The 20,484-nt window shown below is 38.9% G+C and overlaps 1 protein-coding gene across 4 annotated transcripts in view; it reads right to left on the reverse strand.

Moving 5' to 3' along the window:
• The window catches only part of LOC136250612 (transient receptor potential cation channel subfamily A member 1 homolog), a 206,123-nt gene that overhangs the window by 97,657 nt on the left and 87,982 nt on the right, over window positions 1-20,484 (reverse strand). For all 4 annotated transcript variants that reach the window (XM_066042844.1, XM_066042845.1, XM_066042842.1 and 1 more), the window contains exons 9-10: window positions 14,617-14,758; window positions 11,399-11,565 (exon numbers count right to left, since the gene is read on the reverse strand). In XM_066042844.1, the coding sequence (XP_065898916.1) occupies window positions 11,399-11,565; window positions 14,617-14,758 (309 nt within the window). The remainder of the gene's footprint in view (window positions 1-11,398; window positions 11,566-14,616; window positions 14,759-20,484) is intronic.

Genomic DNA, 20,484 nt, shown 5'->3' on the forward strand with positions numbered 1-20,484 from the left:
GATCTTCATCCCAGGTGCCGAAAAATTGCATGCTTATAATTAGAAACTTTGTCTTGTTTGCCAAAATTTAGAGCACATTGCATTCAATACACGGGGAGTGCCAATTATTTAGAGATGCTGAAATTTTAGGGAATCTATGGTATATTAAAATTATTAATTTAAAAGTGAAGTAGGGATCCAAATGATAAAAAATAGTGAAACAAGAGATGAATGATGGTATTGCAGCATAGCTCAGATTGCTATAATATGCCAATGTAGGGATTTTCCCACCAAGCTATGCTGTAATACCATCATTCATTGCTTGTTTTACTACTTTTTATTGCTTGGATCCCTACTTCACTTTTAAATTAATAATTTTTATTATCTAGTTTAATAGTTATACCATGGCTGTGAGGGATTTTGCTGATATATACACCCAAAGCATGAGGGCCGCAGACCCAAGGGCTAAAGGTGTATATATATATATCAGCAAAACCTGACACAGCTGTGGTATAAGTGATACGTATATGTGACTGGATCTGCAAAAACTTTACACAATCGCACATTTTTCAAATTCCTGTTTATTGAATATTTATAACCTACTTAGCCAAGTGTATGTTGCTCTGGCAAAGTTTCAGCCTCATATGCTAATAACTTTCAGAGTTACAGCCCTACAAAGTAGCAACACCAGAAAGATAGATTTGTACAGCAAGTATTGGGAAAATAAATTACAGGCACTTGCTAAAACAGTTGTAACTTACAAATGGAATCATGTGTAGAGTTGAAATTTGCACCACCGTGTTTGCCATGAACAGGGGAATCAATTACTGGGTACATTTGTTTTATATCACCTTTTTTCATTACATACAAGGGTGGAATTTGTGAAAAACGAGTGCATATGATTGCCTTGAAGTGACGTAAACAAACACCCATAACTTGCCTGTCCTTGGGTGTACTGAACAAATTTTCCAATTCCCCTTTGTAACTGTTCCAGGTACAATGTGTTTTATGGTGCCAAAAAGACTTATCTTAATGATTTCACACACATACATAAATACACAATTATGTAATAATTACAATCAATCATAAGATTACAATTAATAATATTAAATAGTTACAATCAATCATAAGATTACAACTAACAATATTAAATAAGTTCAGTTCAGTTACATTCGCCCCTCCTAGACTAAGCTTGCTCTCGAGCTAAGGTGGTCTAAACCAGTCAGGTGGTCTACGATCACGAGTAGGGTAACAAGGTTCTGCTGGTGACTCTCCTGTGTCTACAGTTATGTGTTGAAAGGATGGGGACTACCAGTGGTCTACACTTTGTGGCCTTGCGTTAGTTGCAGCCTTTAAAGCAGGTTAAATTTGAGGTCACAGTCTGTTGACATGAACAGTTTTAGTTCATTCCCCATTAGAGATAGTGTATGTTGTTGGTCCATTTACAGTTTGTACTTCCCAATCTCCCTCCCACTTAGGATTCAGCTTGTCAGTTGTGGGTGATGTTAGCCACACAGAATCACCAGGTTAGAAGGAGCAAGGTGTAGTGTGCTTATAACACAACTTTTGCTTATGTGCTACTTCTGTCATACGTGTTTCCACAAAATCAGATAGTTGTGCTAGTTTAGAGCATAATTGGTTTTGGTATGATACAACATCATAAGCTGTGGCTGGGAGGCTGCTGTGGCAGGCGCTCAAACATCATCTCAAATGGTGACAGACCAGTTGAGGCATGAGTGGAGTGGATCATGATCACAAATATAAGAGCAAAGTATTTGCAGCAAAGAGTGATTAAAACGTTTGACCATACCGTATTCTTGTGGATGATATGCGGTATTTCTGGATTTTTGTGTTCCAAAAGCTTCAAGAGTCTGTCTCAAAATGCAACTCTCGAAATTGCAGCGCTGATCTGAGTGTAGGATGTCAGGAATGCCATAATTGGCAAACACCTTCACTAGCTCTTTTGTGATGCGACCTGCTATCTGGTTGGGGAGTGGAATAGCATCTGCTCACTTACTGAAATAATCCTGGATAACAAGTAGGTAATGATTCTTGTTAAAAGACAATGGCACTTCTAGGATATCGACCGCAACCATCTGCCATGGTCTTCCAATTGGCATACTAAGCAGTGGAAATTTTGGAGGGGACGGTGGTTTAGAACTCTGACACACTGTGCACTCTCTGCAATACTGGTCAATGTCATTAAGCATACCTACCCAGTACCCCACTTGCCGTATTCTAGCTGCAGTCTTATCATATCCTAAGTGGCCAGCTGATGGTTGGTTGTGATACTGGTACAGTAAGGTTTGCCGATACAATGATGGGATAAGAGGAACTGTAATAAGTTCACAAGCTGGCCTAGGTTTGTATTGTCAACATACCAATCCATCCTTCAGTAGTTGGGACCACAACTGACGATATCTACATAAAGGAGGGTGCTCCAGGAATTCTCACTAGGAAGGACTTGAAACTGTAACAATGCATCATGCAGTTGGCAAAGTAATAGGTCCTGGAGCTGCTGATGTTTAAGTTCGCCAGTATTCTGGACTAAGTGACCAACACCTACATTGTGGTCAGAGTGTTGCCTAGATAAGGCGTCAGCATTGCTATGCTCTACACCCTTGCGATAATTAATGGTGAAATCGAATTCTTGTGTAGCTAGGGCCCACTGGGCAAGTAAGCCTTCCATTTTTTTGGCTGGAGAGTTACTGTAGTGGCATGGTCTGTTACTAGCTAAAATTTACATTCAAGCAGGTAGTGTCTAACTGTTTTAGAGCATACACAATTTCCAAGTGTTCTCTTTTATAATTTCTTTTGGAAGTTGACAGTGTCCTACTGGTGTATGCTACAGTGTACCCACCTTGCTCTAAGACAGCCCAGATACCAGTGGCACTAGCATCTGTCAGAAGTGTAAACTGGTCAGCAGATGAGTTAAAGCTTGGATAAGTAAGAACTGAGGATTCTGTTAATTTTTGTTTTAAATGATTAAAAGCTAATTAGCATGCTTCGTCCCAGGTGAACACAACACCCTGTTGGTACAGCGGTGCTGCAATGTCAGCAAAACAATGAATATATCTCTGGTAATATGAAGCAAGGTCTAAAAAGCTGTGCAACTCACTGGAATTTGTGGGAGTGGGCCAATCACAAATAGCTGATATTTTGGTAGAGTCTGGCTCCATACCCTTTTCAGAAAATACATGCCCCAAATATCTTACATGACACACACCAATGTTACACTTACCACCACAAAGTATGAGCCCTGCAGACTAGAGTCTTTCAAAAACTATTTTAAGATGGCTGTGATATTTCTTCAATGCTGGAGGAGTGTATACGTACATCATCCAAGTAGGTAGTAACAAATGGAAGGTCACATAGAACAGTATCCATTAGCCACTGGAATGAAGCAGGAGCCCCAGACAAGCCAAAGGGTATTTTGCAGAACTGGAATAGCCCCAAGCCTGGGCTTGGACAAAATGCAGTCTTAGCTCAGTCATTTACATGTACTGGCAACTGACAATATCCACTCTGTAGATTTAACATTGAAAAAATAACAGATCCTGCAAGCTGATCTTGTACTTCATCTAGGCGAGGGAGTGGGTATGCATCCTTAATTGTTCTTTTATTGAGTCCACAATAATCCACACGGATCCTGATGTCACCTGTTTTATTGTGAACAAACACTGCAGGTGCTAGCCATGGGCTGGAATTTTCTTCAATAATACCCTCCTTAAGCATGTTCTGGATCTGCTTTTCTACCTCCTTACAATAATTGGCAGGTATTCTGCGAGGTGGAACTTTTACTGGGGTGCAGTTCTGGGGATAAAATGTTCAGTTAGGGTGGTACTGCCAGGCAACATGCAAAATAGACTCTTGTACTGTTCAAGCAATGATGATAATGTTGGTACAACACACAAAGGCATGTCATGTTCAGTAAACAGTGACTCCACAAAAAAATGCACATCACAGTCATCAATGGCTTCTCCGGTTGGCTCTTTCAATGCTTCTATTGCACAGATCTTGGCTTTGTTCTTCTTGGAGTTATTAAATAGTGGTACAAAGTCTTGCAGATTCTGGTCACTTGCTTGTGGAAATGTTAGGTTGACAGGGTTTGATGAGAAGTCAACAACTACTTTGTGTTTGCGGAGAAAATCCAACCCAAGTATTACTGGAGAGATCAATGAGCGGACTATCACCAGGGAGTGATTGGAATGCAGAGATCCCAATTGTATAGATAAAGTAATGGACCCTAATGTGGAGATGTTGTCACCTGCTGCTGATACCAATCTAATGGATGATGCAGTCATGTTCTCTTCTGTGGAGAAGCCCGTCACAACACTTTCTTCAATCAGTGAAATCAAAGAACCTGAGTCCAGCATCATGTCCACTTCTTTGTTGTTTAACACTCCCTGTATGACAGCTGCACTGGGTTAGATAGCTACAGCCACAGCACCAGCCACCTTAGCGGGGCTTAGGTCCTTGGAAGCCCCCGCCCCCTCTGGAACACCCCTTGGTAGTTTCCCGAATGACAATCTTGGGCACATGTCCAAGCTTCCCACACATATGCAGTTCCTTTGCAAGTGCCCTGGTTGATGGCATCCATAGCACGCAACACTTGAAGGTTGTTTAGTGCGCCTCAGCCACCTGCTCCGTCAGACTTGACACCTGGCTCTCAGTTCTTGTACCGGCCTCATTTGACTGGACTGCAGCTGACTTTTGTGGTTCTTCAATTGTCATGAGTAGCTTTGCCCGCTCTAGTACCTTGTCCAAGTTGCTGACCTCCCCCGTGGCTCACAATTGTTTCCCAATGTGCCCTGGGAGTCCACTCACAAATTGATGTAGCATTAGCTGATTGTGCATTGTAGTACCTGCATCAGGCATAGCTTTCTTGGATAACAGCTTTAATTGTGTGAGAAAACCGGAAGAGACTCCCCAGGATTTTACTTCCGTCCACGAAAATCATCAAGAGACACAGATCACACCGGCACCATTTGAGAGATTATCTTGGCCTTGCTGGTCTCATAATTACCCTTCTCTTCTGTACTCAGTTCCAACCAAATTGCAAGCACCTCGCCTTCCAATAACGTTGGTAGTTTCTTGGCTTCCATGGTGTCATCCCAGTCGTTGGCATCAATACTTTATACTGTAAATTTAAGCTTGCACAATTGTATCGGGTTTTCACAGATCCGGTCACATATATCACTATGGTACACACACCTGATAGGTGAAATAACTACAGAGTACTCATCTTGTTCCTTTTATACATTAGTATCTAATGATTGATAGTGGTTTTAAAAGTGTGGGCTAATTAATAGCCGTTAGAACGTTATTCATATGTCATTATGCTTTACACACATCGCCAGAAAATTGCTATTCTGAGATCTGGTTTTTAGTACATTAAGCCTACTAACTTTGCTATTGGGATAGTAAGTTAATATATTAAGTTAAGTAGTTAGGACTATAAGTTACTCACCTATTTAAATCTAGTTGTGTTGTTCTATGGTTTGCTCATTGACTGACTCGTGGTGGGTAGAAATATGCATCCATGCATTGCCCAAATGATTATTTTGCTCATCATTCATTGTTTTGTAACTGCCAACTAATCAGTCCTTAGCAACTACACTGAGCCTAGCCTAACCTTAAACCCAAACCCATAATTAAACCCTCCGTGTCGCTTAATATAATGAGTCAAAGCATATCATATCTTTGAATTAGTTGGGCATCAAAGCCATGACCAAACCATGTTCCCATGATATTCCTAGGTAATACCAAGATATTGTCCGGGAAATATGCGAGTTAAATCCCTAGTGGTGCCTTTGAATGCTCATGCTAAAGTGGTATATTTAAAAAAAAATAGCCCCTGAATTTTCTGTTTCAGCGGACCTTTAAGTGTGCAAAAATTAAGAAAAACCTAGGCCCCCAAAACAAACAAAAAAAGAAATGCAATTCGAGGGCTCATATTTCATGAATGGCAATTTCGGCATTTGGGATGCCAATAGTGAAGGGTATATACATCAGTCAAATTAGGAGAAGGAGCATACATCAAGACACACGGTAGTGTGTCATGCGGCCCAAGAAGCTGGCACACAACACCCGTGAGTACATTGACCGGAACAAAGAAAACTTGATTTTCACACATATGTAGCTCCATGATCTCCTATCCAATTGAAACCAAGTTTGCAACAGAAGCACCCGCGTGGTAGGGCAGTCTACATACCAAATGTGAAGAAAATCATCCCAGCCATTCCTGAGATACGAGTGGCCAAACTTTCGGGGGTTTCTTCCTTCTTCTTTTGGTCTTCTACTTCTTCTTTTCACACACTTTGCAAAATCCACCATAAAATACAAACACATACTCTGATCAAGCTGAAATTTGGCGCACTTAAAGGGCTCATTAAAGCTCGCATTAAAGCGAATCTCAGTATCAAGTTTGTTGGGAATTCGATAAAGAATCACGGAGTTATGACCAATTATTTGTGTAAAATAAGGTTGAACTTCTGTCACGCCCACAGGGTAAACCCCTTGAAGGAATAAGCTGAAAATTGCTATATAGATGGAGTAACCATCATAGGAGTGCCTTTTTGTGGTTGACAGGAATTGAGATATAGGGACTATGGAGATATGACAACTGGTGTCACAATTACGTGATCAAGTTTCATGAATAAAAAAAACTATTAGTTTTCACGCCTACCAGGCAAACCACCAAGAGTGACCTGAAACCAGCATGTAGAGGGAATAATCATCATAGAAAGTCGGAGCAACCAGCATGTAGAGGGAATAATCATCATAGAGAGTCGGAGCATTAGTATAGAAGAATCGGAGTAAAAGCCATTGAGTTATAATACAAAATCCAACTATGTATAACAAGTGTACAATCAAGATACTCTAATAGTACAGTCACCCTATTAGAGCATTCGCATCGTTAGAAAGTTACTCTATTAAAGCATTCAGCTTCATAACAAGTCACTGTGTAGAGAGTTTGGCTATGCAACAAGCCACCCAGTATAGAAAACAAGTTACCCAGTAGAGAGTTCAGCTCCAAAAAAGTCATTCTGTAGAGAGCTCAGCTACAAACAAATCACCCTGTGGAGTATTCAGCTACAAAAAGCCAACCTGTAGAGAGATTAGCTACCAATGAATCACCCTGTGAAGTATTCAGCTAAAAAAAGCCACCCTGTAGAGAGATCAGCTTCAAACTAATCACCCTGTGGAGTATTCAGCTACAAAAAGCCAACCTGTAGAGAGATTAGCTACCAATGAATCACCCTGTGAAGTATTCAGCTAAAAAAAGCCACCCTGTAGAGAGATCAGCTTCAAACTAATCACCCTGTGGAGTATTCAGCTACAAAAAGCCACCCTGTAGAGAGATCAGTTAGAAGCAAGTCACCTGTACAGAGTTCAGCTACAAACAGATCCCCCAGTAGAGAATTCAGCAACATACAAGTCACACAGTAGAGAGTTCAGTTACAAAACTTCACCCTGTGGAGAGTTCAGCTACTGAAAGCCACCATATAGAGAGATCAGTTAGAAATAACTTACCTGTAGAGTCCAGCTACAAACAGGTCTCCCAGTAGAGAGGTCAGCTACAACAAGTCACACAGTAGAGAGTTCAGCTACAAGCTAGACCCGACAGAGAATTCAGCTATACAAATGAATCACCCTGCGGTGAGTTCAGCTACAAACAAGTCAGCCAGTAGAGAGTCCAACTAAAAGCAATTCAAGTCATAGTTCAGCTACAAAAGTCACCCTTTCAGCTACAAACAAGCCACCTGAAGAGAGATCAGCCAGATAGAAGTCACCTGTAGAGTTCAGCTACAAACAGGTCACCCTGTAGAGAATTCAGCTATAAACAAATCACCCAGTAGAGAGTTCAGCTATAAACAAATCACCCAGTAGAGAGTTCAGCTACAAAATTTCACCCTGTAGAGAGTTCAGCTACAAAATTTCACCCTGTAGAGAGCTCAGCTACAAACAAATCACCCTGTGCATGGAGAGTTCAGCTACAGTCATAATGTAGAGATCTCAGCTACAAACAATTCAACCCGTAGAGAGCTCAGCTATACAAACAAGTAACTCTGTTGAGAGTTCAGTTACAAACAAGTCACCCAGTAGAGAGTTCAGCTACAAACAAATCACCCTGTGGAGAGTTCAGCTTCAAACAAATCACCTTGTAGAGAATTCAGCAACAACAAAAAATCACCTTGTGCCACAATCAAATCACTGTGCAAAGAGTTCAGCTACAAGTCACCTTGCAGAGAGTCAAGTGACATACAAGTCATCTTATAACTAGAGTTCAGCTCTAAAAAAAACACCCTATAGAGAGTCTAGCTACATTGGAAGTCACTCTGTAAGAGAGTTCAGCTACAAACAAGTTACCTTGTAGTTGTAGGGATTTCTGCTACAAGCCAGCCGACCTGTAGATGCAATAATACAGTATTATTATTTTTAAAATGCATCATTATACATGTATATAAGCAAAATACAGAAGAATTCCATTCTTGATGCCTTCTTCTTTCTGCAGTAAAGAAATAAAAAGACAAGTAAAAGAAGCTCCAAAGCTGGCCTGTGGCCAGCATTGGAGTATACAAATTTACAAATACGAAAAGAAGTGATATCTATACAAAAACAGCCAAGCTATGAAAAAAGGTGCGGCCCCCCCAAAAAGCCAGGGTGAAAAAGATGTGAAATCCAAGGTGGTGGCCAAGAAGTGGCTGTGATGGTAGGTTAATAGCTAAAATATTAATAATGACAATTCAGGTGAATCTGTGTTGCCTTCTCCAAGTTTCACTAGCAAATTCACCTGAAGTGTTATTAATTTTTTTTTCCATTAACCTACCATCACAGTCATTTCTTAGCTGCCACCTTGAATTTCACATTTTTTTCACCCAGGCTTTTTGGGGGCCGCACCTTTTTTCACAGCTTGGCTGTTGTTGTATAGATTTTTTTTTTGTCAATATATCCATTTTTCCCCCATGAAATTGGTAATGCGTATATCAAACCAAGGAGCACAATATGCATGACAAGTTCCATGTTAGCATCACACATAGTATATTGTTGTTTGGTCTTCCAATATGGAATTGCGTGTTACAAATTATGAAATTAGTGCTCAATAGAGCTACCAAGGAGTATCTCAAACTAACACTGAAATTTAACAAACATGATTTCTATTCAGACTTAATAGATACAAGTATAATGATAAATTAGAAGTTTATAGTTCAATTGATCCAAGTGAAACACCCACATCTGCAGGTATTCTAGTGGACTCTAATTCATATACACTTATATGGAGGGTGGCGGTGATAGTAATAGCCTTCTGCAGCAATCTACGATAAGGATTGCTTTGCCCTTCAAGGATAAACTCAAACCCACCGACCAGCTCACAATGTCTATTTACTACACACACTATAATCACATTACATCATACACTATTAATATTCTAACACTACAATTATGTTTAAGTCAATCTGTGACAACACTGAAATAGGGATTAAATGTCTACTAGTATATCTGCAGGTGTAGGTGACCTCCATTGTTACACTACTTTTTATGGCTACGATCCCTAATCGAATTTAAAATTCCCAATTTTTCTTCTACTTGTTTGCTTACTTTTATTGTAACATAATTATGACTGCTGAACCAGAGCAAAAGAATGATGCCATACTTAATGTTTTTGTCTGAACGTGTACCCCAACAATCTATGTAAATTACTGAAATGTGAAGTAGATATTACAGTGCATTTTTCAGCTATGTTCAGCCTGTTACACAGCATTACAACAAAGAACATCATGAGAAGCACCTCTGCAACCAATACACTATGGAAAATATGAACATTTTTCCATTACAAAGGTAGCAAAGCCATTATGTGCTAGTTAAAACAAATCAACACCTAGTGCTGTCAGCAAAAAAAATGGGACACAAAGGAGGACAAAGGTAAATCCATGATGTATACATTGTATGTACTGCTGTATGCCAAATGGTATGTTGGGCTGAAGCAATGTCTAACAGTGAATAAATCAAGCTAGTAGCCTTAGCCATTATTGAGTTAAGTGCTGGTCTGAAGGAATCAGGGCTGGTAGGCAGACAGGCAGTTGGTCAGTCAGTAGAAAATTCTGTTAAATAGTTTTAAAAAATATGTAGCACCTTATCAGAAGCAGTTTTGGCCACTCAAACGTTTTTGGGCTTGATTCTGCCTAACCAATTCTGCCAAGGTGTCATGAAAGTATTGTGAAGCTGGTTTCTGGTTAATACTTGCTTTGACAAAGTACAAACTTCCATGATCCCTAATATACAGCTACTACCACACTATGTATGATGCATATTTCATATATACCACACCTGTGATAGGGATCAAAAGCACTGTGCTGTGGTATATAACTGATATACCACGGCAAACTGTGGTATATAACCAATATACCAAGCTTTGTGGCTATGCTTACCATATATGGTGTAACTTTACACATTCCATGAAAGTCTCCTTCGTGGATAACTTACTAACCGTGACTAGGTGGGCGTGACATCACTAAGAGTCTAAAACATCTGATATTCTACTAATTTCGATCTCCAGGAGGTACTGTTTCACTATAAATTACTATCTATAATCGTTTCATCTACTGGGGTGTAGAATATAACAGTTATAACACGATTACTCGGGATATGACTAAACATATGCACTCTCACTCAAGCACTGTGCACTCTCATGAACCGTGTGTATATTTTAGTCATATCCCTCATAAGCGTGTTATAACTATAAAATAAACAGAACTGCAGATAATGTGCACTGTAGCCTACAGCATGAAACATACAGAGTATTTTCCAGAGGCGGTTCTAAAAAAATTGCTAACTGGTTTCCAACTTTAGGGTAGCTAAAGGGGTGGGGCAGCTCGGGGTGGGGTCCATGAAGTGGCATTGAAATTAGAATCAGAATCTACTATATAGTTTATTTAGGTAACTACGAGTGAAAATCACCCTAAAATATAGAATCTGCCCATTCAAGCCTATATAGAGAGATTTAAAATGTTATTGAGCAGAATCAAGAACGAGAATTTTTAGAGGCACGTCATGTGCTTGACGGTACAAAAGAAGCATTTTGGATCATTTTGTGGTGAAGAGAGAGTAATTTGACCACTAATAGTTAATAATAAACTATCCAAGTAGTTAAATACAGTATGTTATTTTAGGCTTAAAGTTTGTTGAGTGTTTTAATCATATTTTTGATCTCAAAAAGCCACCTAGTTTCCGGAAACTGGTGAAACTCCCTTAGAACCATGCCTGGAAATTACAGCCTATGAGATATTACAATGGCATACAGATATGTAAGGTGTCAGCTATATATGCCTATTCATTTTGATAGTATTTCAAACTCATTCACACTTCTACATTATAACATACTACACGCACACCCCAGAAATCATTAAACACAAACCTGTGCCCATTGATAATGGCAAACACCAAGCAGTTACACTTAAGTGGTGTTTTTCCCTTCTCTGGTACCTCATAATCTTCAAGAGCAACATCAACCCCATCTTGTTCAAGCAATCGTTCAACAACTTTCACATGACCATAATAAGAAGCAATCAACAGCGGACTAGTCTGCAAGAGAATAGAAATATGATTGTGCAAACAAACCAAGAAATTGCATAAACATAAGTACACATAATCAACAATGCAGTAGTACTATTTAGTAGGGTTCTCCCTAAATTAACAAGTACACAATTTTTTTTTTGGAATTTTCAACTAGAGTAGGGACCATAGTATGTCGATAAAAAGTACTGAAACAAGCTGGAGTAGTGCATGATATTAAATCACAGTAAAACAATAAGAAGTGTTATATCACTACTGTGCATTTAAGATACCGTGAAATGCACAGTAGGGAGATAACACTTCTTATTGCTTTACTGTGATTTAAAATCATGCACTACTCCAGCTTGTTTCAGTACTTATTAACGATGCGCTATAGTCCCTACTCTGGTTGAAAAATTCCAAATTTTTCTGTGTACTTGTTTGTTAACTTTTTTATAAATAATAATTATCGTGACCAGTGAGCCCACGCATACCACAAAAGAAATGGCGCCGCATGCCCCAGCTTTATTTGAAAGTGAAGTATCCATTACGCTTTGTTATCAGCTATGTTAGACCCATTACACAGCATTACGGATCAAAAACTGTTCAAAAAGCACCCTGCAATCCATGCATACCACATCAAAAAAAAAGATATGGGTGCACCCCAGTTATATCAATTATCGTCTGAAAAGTGAAGTATCCATTACGCTTCGTTGTCAGCTATGTTCAACCCGTTACACAGCAGTGTGAATCAAGAACTGTTTGAAAAATACCTCTGCAATCATAGTAGCCACTATGAAAAATACAGACGATTTCCATTACGAAGGGAAGCTATCACATGCTACTGCCAAATCGATACTTTTCACTGTCAGCAAAGATGAATAGGACACAAAGGAGGACACTGGTAAGTCCATGAAGAATGCATTGTATGTACTGCGGTATGCCAAAAGGCACCTCTCGGGTCGAAGCAATGTTGAACTGTGAAAAAATCAAGCCTGTAGCCCTAGCCATTATCAAGTTACGCTTGCCTGAAGACATCAGTCAGTCAGTTGCTCAGTCAGTCAGTAGAAAATTCCGTTTAATAATTAAAAAAATTTGTTGAAAGTGTTTCGAGTCAATCTGAAGACTTGCTTGGGCTTAGTCTTACCTAACCAATACTGCCTCATTGTTGGAGAAAAGTGAGGCTGGTTTTTGGGTGATGTTTATCATGGGCCACACCCACTCCTTTGTGGTCCCTACTATACAGTACCATTGTACTGTATGATGGGTGCTGCCCAATACGCTGCCATTAAAAACCAGCATAGGAACATCACACAAAGTGAAAATCACCTTTGCAGAATAGTCCTAGTGCATCTAACCTCAAATTCAGCATTAAAGCAAGAAAACACTCACAGACAACTGGATATTGAAACTTTCAAAATCACAAAACCCAAATTTTAGTCTGCCTTCCTGTCTGCCGACCTGCCTATCTGCCTGCCTGCCTGTCTGCCTAACCACAGTCACAAGGCTAGAGGCCAAATGAAGCAGCGCATGGTAAACATTTCAAGCCACAATAACAGACTCACTGGTGGCATGTGTCTTTTCTGGTTTCAACAAGTGTCTGACTTCTGTGCTTCATCTTCAATTACATGTTCATCTTTTCATTTGTGCAAGGAAACCATATATACTGGGTCATTAATTTCCACATCGACACTTTCCTTAGAGGAGCATATTTAACGACACAAAACTATTTGAAGCACATAAGCAACTGTTAGTGGAGTAGATAAGTGTAGCTGAACTTGTAATGATCGCATGGGGTGACCATGCCCACAAGAACATGCCACTGCACTCTTGACCATGCCCATTAATGATTTAGCTGCATTAAGCTGTGGTTTTGCTATAAAAACCTATAACCCTATAGACATGGCAAAACACGCCCTTAATACACTGCATAACTCACTCTAGACAATCATGGAGATTAAAAAAGCAGTCACAGCCACATGTGTATAACCCTAGTTAATATTGTACTCTCGGTACAGAGAATATAATATGATATAGTAATTATCTAACTAGTTATTAATTTAAAGTGAAGTAGGGTTCCAACATAGTAAAACAAGACCTATGAATGATGGTAGCTATTACAACATAGCTATGTGGGAAGACCCTACTTAGCATTGAACAGATAGTAGTAACATACCAATGTAGGGATTTCCCAAATAGCTAATATTGTAGTAGCTCCCGTCACTCATACCACTACTTTCTATTGCTGAAACCCTACTTCATTTTAAATTTTAAATTAATTGCACTAGTACATATATAGGTATGTTGAGTTGCCATACTTGGAAAATTTCAGTATGCCTATTTGATACCAGTTTTGGAAAGTATTAATTTTGCCAATTGTGGAACATCTTTAAAAGTTTTACATTGAGCCTACTATTATTATTCATTGCTTTGCAATAAATATACTAGTACAATTAAAAATCATTACAAAACTTTGTGTGGGTGACATCAAACAAATTCCATAAAAAATGTTAACTGTACTCTATTGCCCATCAACTGTACTTTGTGAAACTTCAAAGCGTATGCAGTTATGACTTCAATCAAAATATAAGCGCGAGCAGCTTTGTTGTCAACAACCTTCTGGGTGCAGCCAACATTATACCAGAATTCAATAATCAGCAGCTTACTCCACAAAAACACTACTGAGTGGTTTACGTACGTAGTGTGCAATACATTTGTTCCAATAGTACAAATGACCAAGAGTTCATAATATATTTATTGAACTCTTGACATGATGTAGTGTGCAATACATTTGTTCCAATAGTACACATGATTTTGTTATTATGACTTAAAATGGTAGTCGTACGCTATTCCATTGGGCCTCTAACCTAGGTGGCTGGCTGGCAGGCAGGCAGGCAGGCCAGGCAGGCAGGAAAACCAAAAATCGTGTTCTGAATTTTTTTAATTAATAGCTCTTTTTCTGTAAGAGTTTACCTATTTTTAAGGTTGCTATTAGATGCTTCTTTTAATCAGGCAACAGATGTTTACAACGTATATGTTGCAAACACTACCATACTGTATGAGATGAGCATTTATACTTACATTCCAAGAAGAAATCTTATAATTTTTAGCTCCTTCAAATTTACCATTCACATTAGATCCCTTCTCAAGTAAATAGTCAACAATTTCTTCATGGCCATGTCGAGCAGCATAAGTTAGAGGAGTATGGCCATCTGTTTCATTACTGAAACAAAACAATAACATGATATGATAATGTACATACGATGTAAGTCTGTACATACATACACGGTTTAATCGTAGTGTGTCATGTGGTCAAGAAAGCTGGTGCACCACACCGTGGGTATATTGAAAAGAAGAAAACATGTTTTTCACAAATGCAAGCTCCAAATTCGATAGTCGTGAAATTCGGTATACATCAAGGATGTATTGAGATAATTATTTGCTTATTTTTTTGTTGTTGTCAATCTGGCATGATAAACTGCCTATAGAATGGCTTGAAAATTGGTATAGCTACAGAGTTATAAGGTAAATACCAATATATGTAAAATTACAGGGGACAAAATACTCTAATAGAACAGTCACTGAGTAGCAAAAATGGGCACAAAAAACATTTACAAAAAAAATTGTCCAAAGCTTGAATCAGGAACCTCCACGCCTAACTCTCAAACCTTTAACTATTGAGCCATTGTCTCAGCTGCTCGGCTATCATAATTTCTACCTCATAAATAAAAATTCAGTTTAAATCTACATAATACGAAAGGCTCATAATTTCATATATCTATCAATGGTAAATCAAGATTCTTCTAGAACATTCTCTGTGCGTTCTAGGGCTGAGACAAATAATCTGAAGCTTCAAAGCTTCATTAGGTTTCATAATATTCAGATGACACCAAAGCTTCATTACCATGGATACTAACAAGTTAAACCAGTTACACAAGTATTGTCACTCCTTGCACTACTGGGTTCTAAATTGCTTAAAGTGTATTAAAAAGCAATGAAATTGTCTTCAAACATATTAAAATGTTGTGAATTCTCACTTTTTCAAATACGGGATTTGGGACAATGATAGTAATTAAAAAGTAATGAATTTGTACTGAAATCTCATAAAATTGTAAAATATCATTATCATTCCGTTTTCACAAACTATATTGTTGAGTGATAAAGTAATGAAAATTTAATGAATTGTGACTACACAATCACTGGTAATATTTTTACATCATTTTCAGATATACTGAAATGTAATGATTCTTTGAGTACACCTTTTCATGACATTTTCATGTCCAATGTTTTGAACTATTACATGACGAAAAGTAAATGAATTTATTTTAATAAATGTTTCATGGGATTTTCATAAAGTGCCTAAACTTACTCACCACAATAAATCAGTGGTGTAGTATAAGGCAACCAAGGCAGTACGTTGGCCCAGGAAACAGTGTGAGTTGAATGAAGAGAGCTTTACTGCAAACAATCAATATTCTAATAGAGCAGTTAGCTCTGTAACAGTCGGGTTTGCCTTGTCTTCTAAGATTTTCTGGCTACGCCTACACTAGTAATTATCTTAAACACATTAGAAGCCTACTCAAATAAAATTCAGCACAGGCGATGTTATGGAAATGATGACTCATAAATCACAGACACAGACCAATTGTGAGTATCTGTAGCTACTGTCAAGAAGACAACATGGAATCTTCAAGACCTCAACAGTGAACTATCTAAATCAACACTGCCAGTGTAATGATTTATTCTGAAATAGCAAACTATTTTGAATGTTGTAAAATTATTCTACGGTATGTTACACATTATATGTGTGCATGCACTTTCAGTATTGTATTGATACATTTGATATATGAACTGGAAAATTTAGATCATGAATTAAGAGACATGGCATTAACTGTAATATTGTCACAGGACAAGGATCTTACTAGGACACCAGTTGACTATGAGGACCTGTGAAAGTTAGCATCTATACAAGCCAGGAAAGAATTATTGCTAACGGTAGCTATTCTGTGCACCAGCCAGAGATTCGTTACTGTACTACAACCATACTTGCCAGCAAGTTAATAGCTCAGTACACTGTATACACTACCAACAACCTAACAAGTGATAAGTAACAAAAGGGAGGAGGTTGTCTGTTTTCAGAGCATGCTAGAGGACAACAATCATTCCCGGATACTGACACTCCCAGCAGACACCCTGGCCCAAGCCCTGGCCGTAGTACTTGATCAAGGGGTAGTCACTTCAATACTGTCTGTTGAAACACTTACGACCGGGATCAAGATTCAATCAAGCAATCAAGACGTCTGCAAAAGTAATGATCAAGCACCTTCGAAAGCTAGTCTTTAGCAACACGAGGATTTACTAGGCTTTTATGGTAAACGATCAAGAATCAAGGCTATTTTATAGGTGAAATCAAGCGATCAAGGCAAAATTTCAATGATCAAAATTCTTGATCCCGGTCACAAGTGTATCGACTAGCGGTATGGAAGTGACTACCCCTTGTTGATATGCCTACACATTATAAAACAACAGTACGTGAGTAGTTCTTTTTGCCGGGTCTTACACAATATACAAGAAAAAGCACTTATACAGCAGTATTAAAACATGCATGAAACCTTGTACAGTGTTTTACCTGGCTCTTTAGATAGTATTCTATATAATACCTCCCTAAACAAATGATGTAATATCGTCATTATCAATGACTGTTATGGCATAGTTACGGCTGTACAGCAAAGTTGTGTTTGAGACCTTGTTCTGTAACAGTGTGGAATAGTGAATTTTATTGACATAATGGACAAACAGTGGCGCAGAGGCAACCCTCACAAGACTCTCAGCGAGTGGAACTGCCGGGAAGCTGAGCGGGAAACTGGATGGCAACGACTGAATGATACCAGTCATTCTTGCTGACTCTACAGGTATGTTTCCTTCGTATCGTTACATTTGTATTAGCCTCTTCTTGTTTATCCCCGGACAGCTATTAGAGTAAACTAATAGTCTACAAGAGTCACTGCTTTCAGTATATCAGCCCATACCACCTCAGAGTACAATATACTTCTTCAGCTTGTTATGTACGAGTTCAGTTTTGGGTTACCACAGTTCTTTATGTGTTCCTTCTTTGTGGAGCATGGTGTGTGCGTTTATATCTGTCATTCATCCATTTAGACAGGTACAATGTCATACTGCTGCAACTGAACAGTTGGTGGTTGAGAATCATGGCCTACGTCTATTTCACTGATGTGCACTGTAGAACTTTGCCTTGGCCAATTTTTCTATCATGGTGCATGCATGACTATAGACTGGTTTCCATATAGCTACAAACTGTCTGCATTATTGCCCGAGTCAGAGTCTACTGTAGCCTGCGACTGTACCTGAGATGGATTAACAGTTCGCTACATGTCTGTATTTTACAAAACTGGCATCCTTAATTTGGTACAGCTCAGCACATTACAGGAGTTTAAGTGACACTACAAAATGTGTTATACTTGAGGCATCATGCTTGGCTTCTTCAAATTGAACAGTGCCTGAGTTTTTGTGTGGTGTTTGTTTCCATTAACAAATTGCCCTGCTGCCCCCATCAACACCACGGTAATAATTGCAGGCAATGCACATGCAGGTGGTTTGCTGTTATATAGAAACCAGCCTTATGCCAAGTCGCCAATGTGCTTTGATATCTCCTTACTTTTCATTATTGCATGGTCAGAAAGCTATACAATCTGCCCATGCTGCTATGTTCTGCCCACGTTAATCTGTGGAGTGACCGACATATTATACTACCTAGTAATAAGCATGGTAGGAAACTGTTTTCCACATATTTTGTTTCATAGAGAACTTCTTGAGTGGGCCACCAGCATGACATCAGTTAATGTATATCTTTGGTTGGTGTTCATAATACTCATGTCTTATCTGTAAATGTGCACCTCTCTGCTTGCATTGTATATATCTAAACTTCGTTTCTTACATTGTTGCTCATTGCCAAGGCTAGGTACTGCTGAAAATGGCCCATACTTGAAATGCTAGATGATATTTCACAACATTTATCTTAATTGAAACATAATTACTGTACACATTTGCATAATTAAATCCTAAGTGTCTATCAGGCCGCACTCCATATTCCATGATGGGTACATTCAAGGAACCACGTCTGATATAACCCACAATGGCATTAGCCTGTGAGTGAAATTAAAAATCACTTCATGGTACTTCAGTTGTCATGGTACTTGGAGCATTAGATATTTTGTCATGGCGTACAGTAGCATATATTTACAAGTTGTCTAAATGTTTGTGTATCCATGTCATATACTGCACTTAGTACATGCATGCCTCTGTACCATAGTTACAACTATTCCCATAACTTATAGGTTGCAAACAGCATTGAAACCGGGTCACTACTGCTGACCCGGGTGTCCCACTGACCCAGATAGCAATCCGGGTCAGACCTGGATTTGACCCGGATTAATTAAAGCCAAGGCGCATGATAAGAGCTATGTTTCGGGTAGTCTCGAGTAAGCAAGACTATGTTTAGAGCGTTTGATTCGTGTTGAGTTAACGAGTAGTTATGTGATAACTAAGCCGGTAAGTTTATAATTTAAAACTAGTCAGTGGGTTTAGTTCCATGTAGCTACTGTGAGTTTACAGACAGCAATTGGGTGTGGCTTCATGCATACCTTGTATTACAATTTCCAGATGTATTAAAGTGGGTGTGGTTCACAAAAGTATTTATCCTACTGCAAGACTAGACTATGTACAACTCGTACAATAGTCGATTAGTGGCGTGGCTCCATGTAAGCTTGCAGACAGCAACAGACATGGTTTTGTGCTACAGACTGCACTTACTAATACATGGGCGTGGTTGAACATACGTTTGTAATGTGATAAGTGGGCATGGCTCATGAATGAACTGCACGATTAGCGTTAAAAAGTTTCCAGGTCATCAAACTAACAATTTCATTTCTCACGTGATCCAATTTGGGTCAGACCTGGATAATCTGTAAACCAGGTCGGACCTGGATGACCCGGAGAAAATGTGACCCAGTTGACCCGGATGACCCAACCCAGTTTCAACGCTGGTTGCAAAGTATAAGTATTGGACTATTGACTATAATGAAGAGGATTGTTGATGCTGTGAAAACTTTTGGATAATAGGAAAAAAAAGGCTGTAACTTAGAAGCTAGTATAAGAGTACATAATATTTACATAGGAGAGAGTGTCTAACTTGAATGCATTCACCAAACACCCCGAGCAAAGAAACAGCTCAGCATTTTGTGAGAACAAAGGCTTTTCCCTCATCAACATAAATCAACACCAATCAACAGTACCCTATTTCCAATGAAGGTGACGATTTGATGAAAGGTGAACTTTGGTGAACTTTACCCAGGGTGTTTGTACAGGCCATACTGAGAGTTAGATACTCTTCCCATATTAATATTGTGTACTCTTGCTAGTATATACAATACAATACAATACAAAGCTGTAGTACTATATATAAGGGATCGTTAAACTTAAATAATTTTTCCTTGTAGTTCACATAGCATATTTGTTGAGTAAACAGCTTATGTTCATACCATTCTAGTTTAGTTAGTAATCAAATGTGCTGTTCTATATATTGTGCATATGTACATTAAGAGTTTACGTATACAACATGTGCATTGCATGTATCTTTGTATGTATGTTGCAATTTTAGATATTGGCACCCATTCGGTTGGGAATTTATTATATAGTTATACAACGGCCACGAGTGCTCTGCCTGATATAAACGCACGAGCCTGAGGGCCACTAGGCCCGAAGGCAAGTGCGTTTATACAGGCAGAGCACGAGTGCACGTTGTATAACTGTTATGTACCACTCACCTAATAGGTGGGGAGAGTCTCACAAGACAGCTGTAACACTTATAAAGGCCAGGTTTCTAACATCGATTGTGGGTAACCAAGCCAAACGTTGCGATGATGTTCCCCC

The sequence above is a fragment of the Dysidea avara genome, chromosome 3 (genome assembly GCF_963678975.1).
Source record: "Dysidea avara chromosome 3, odDysAvar1.4, whole genome shotgun sequence".
In the NCBI taxonomy this organism is placed as follows: domain Eukaryota; kingdom Metazoa; phylum Porifera; class Demospongiae; order Dictyoceratida; family Dysideidae; genus Dysidea; species Dysidea avara.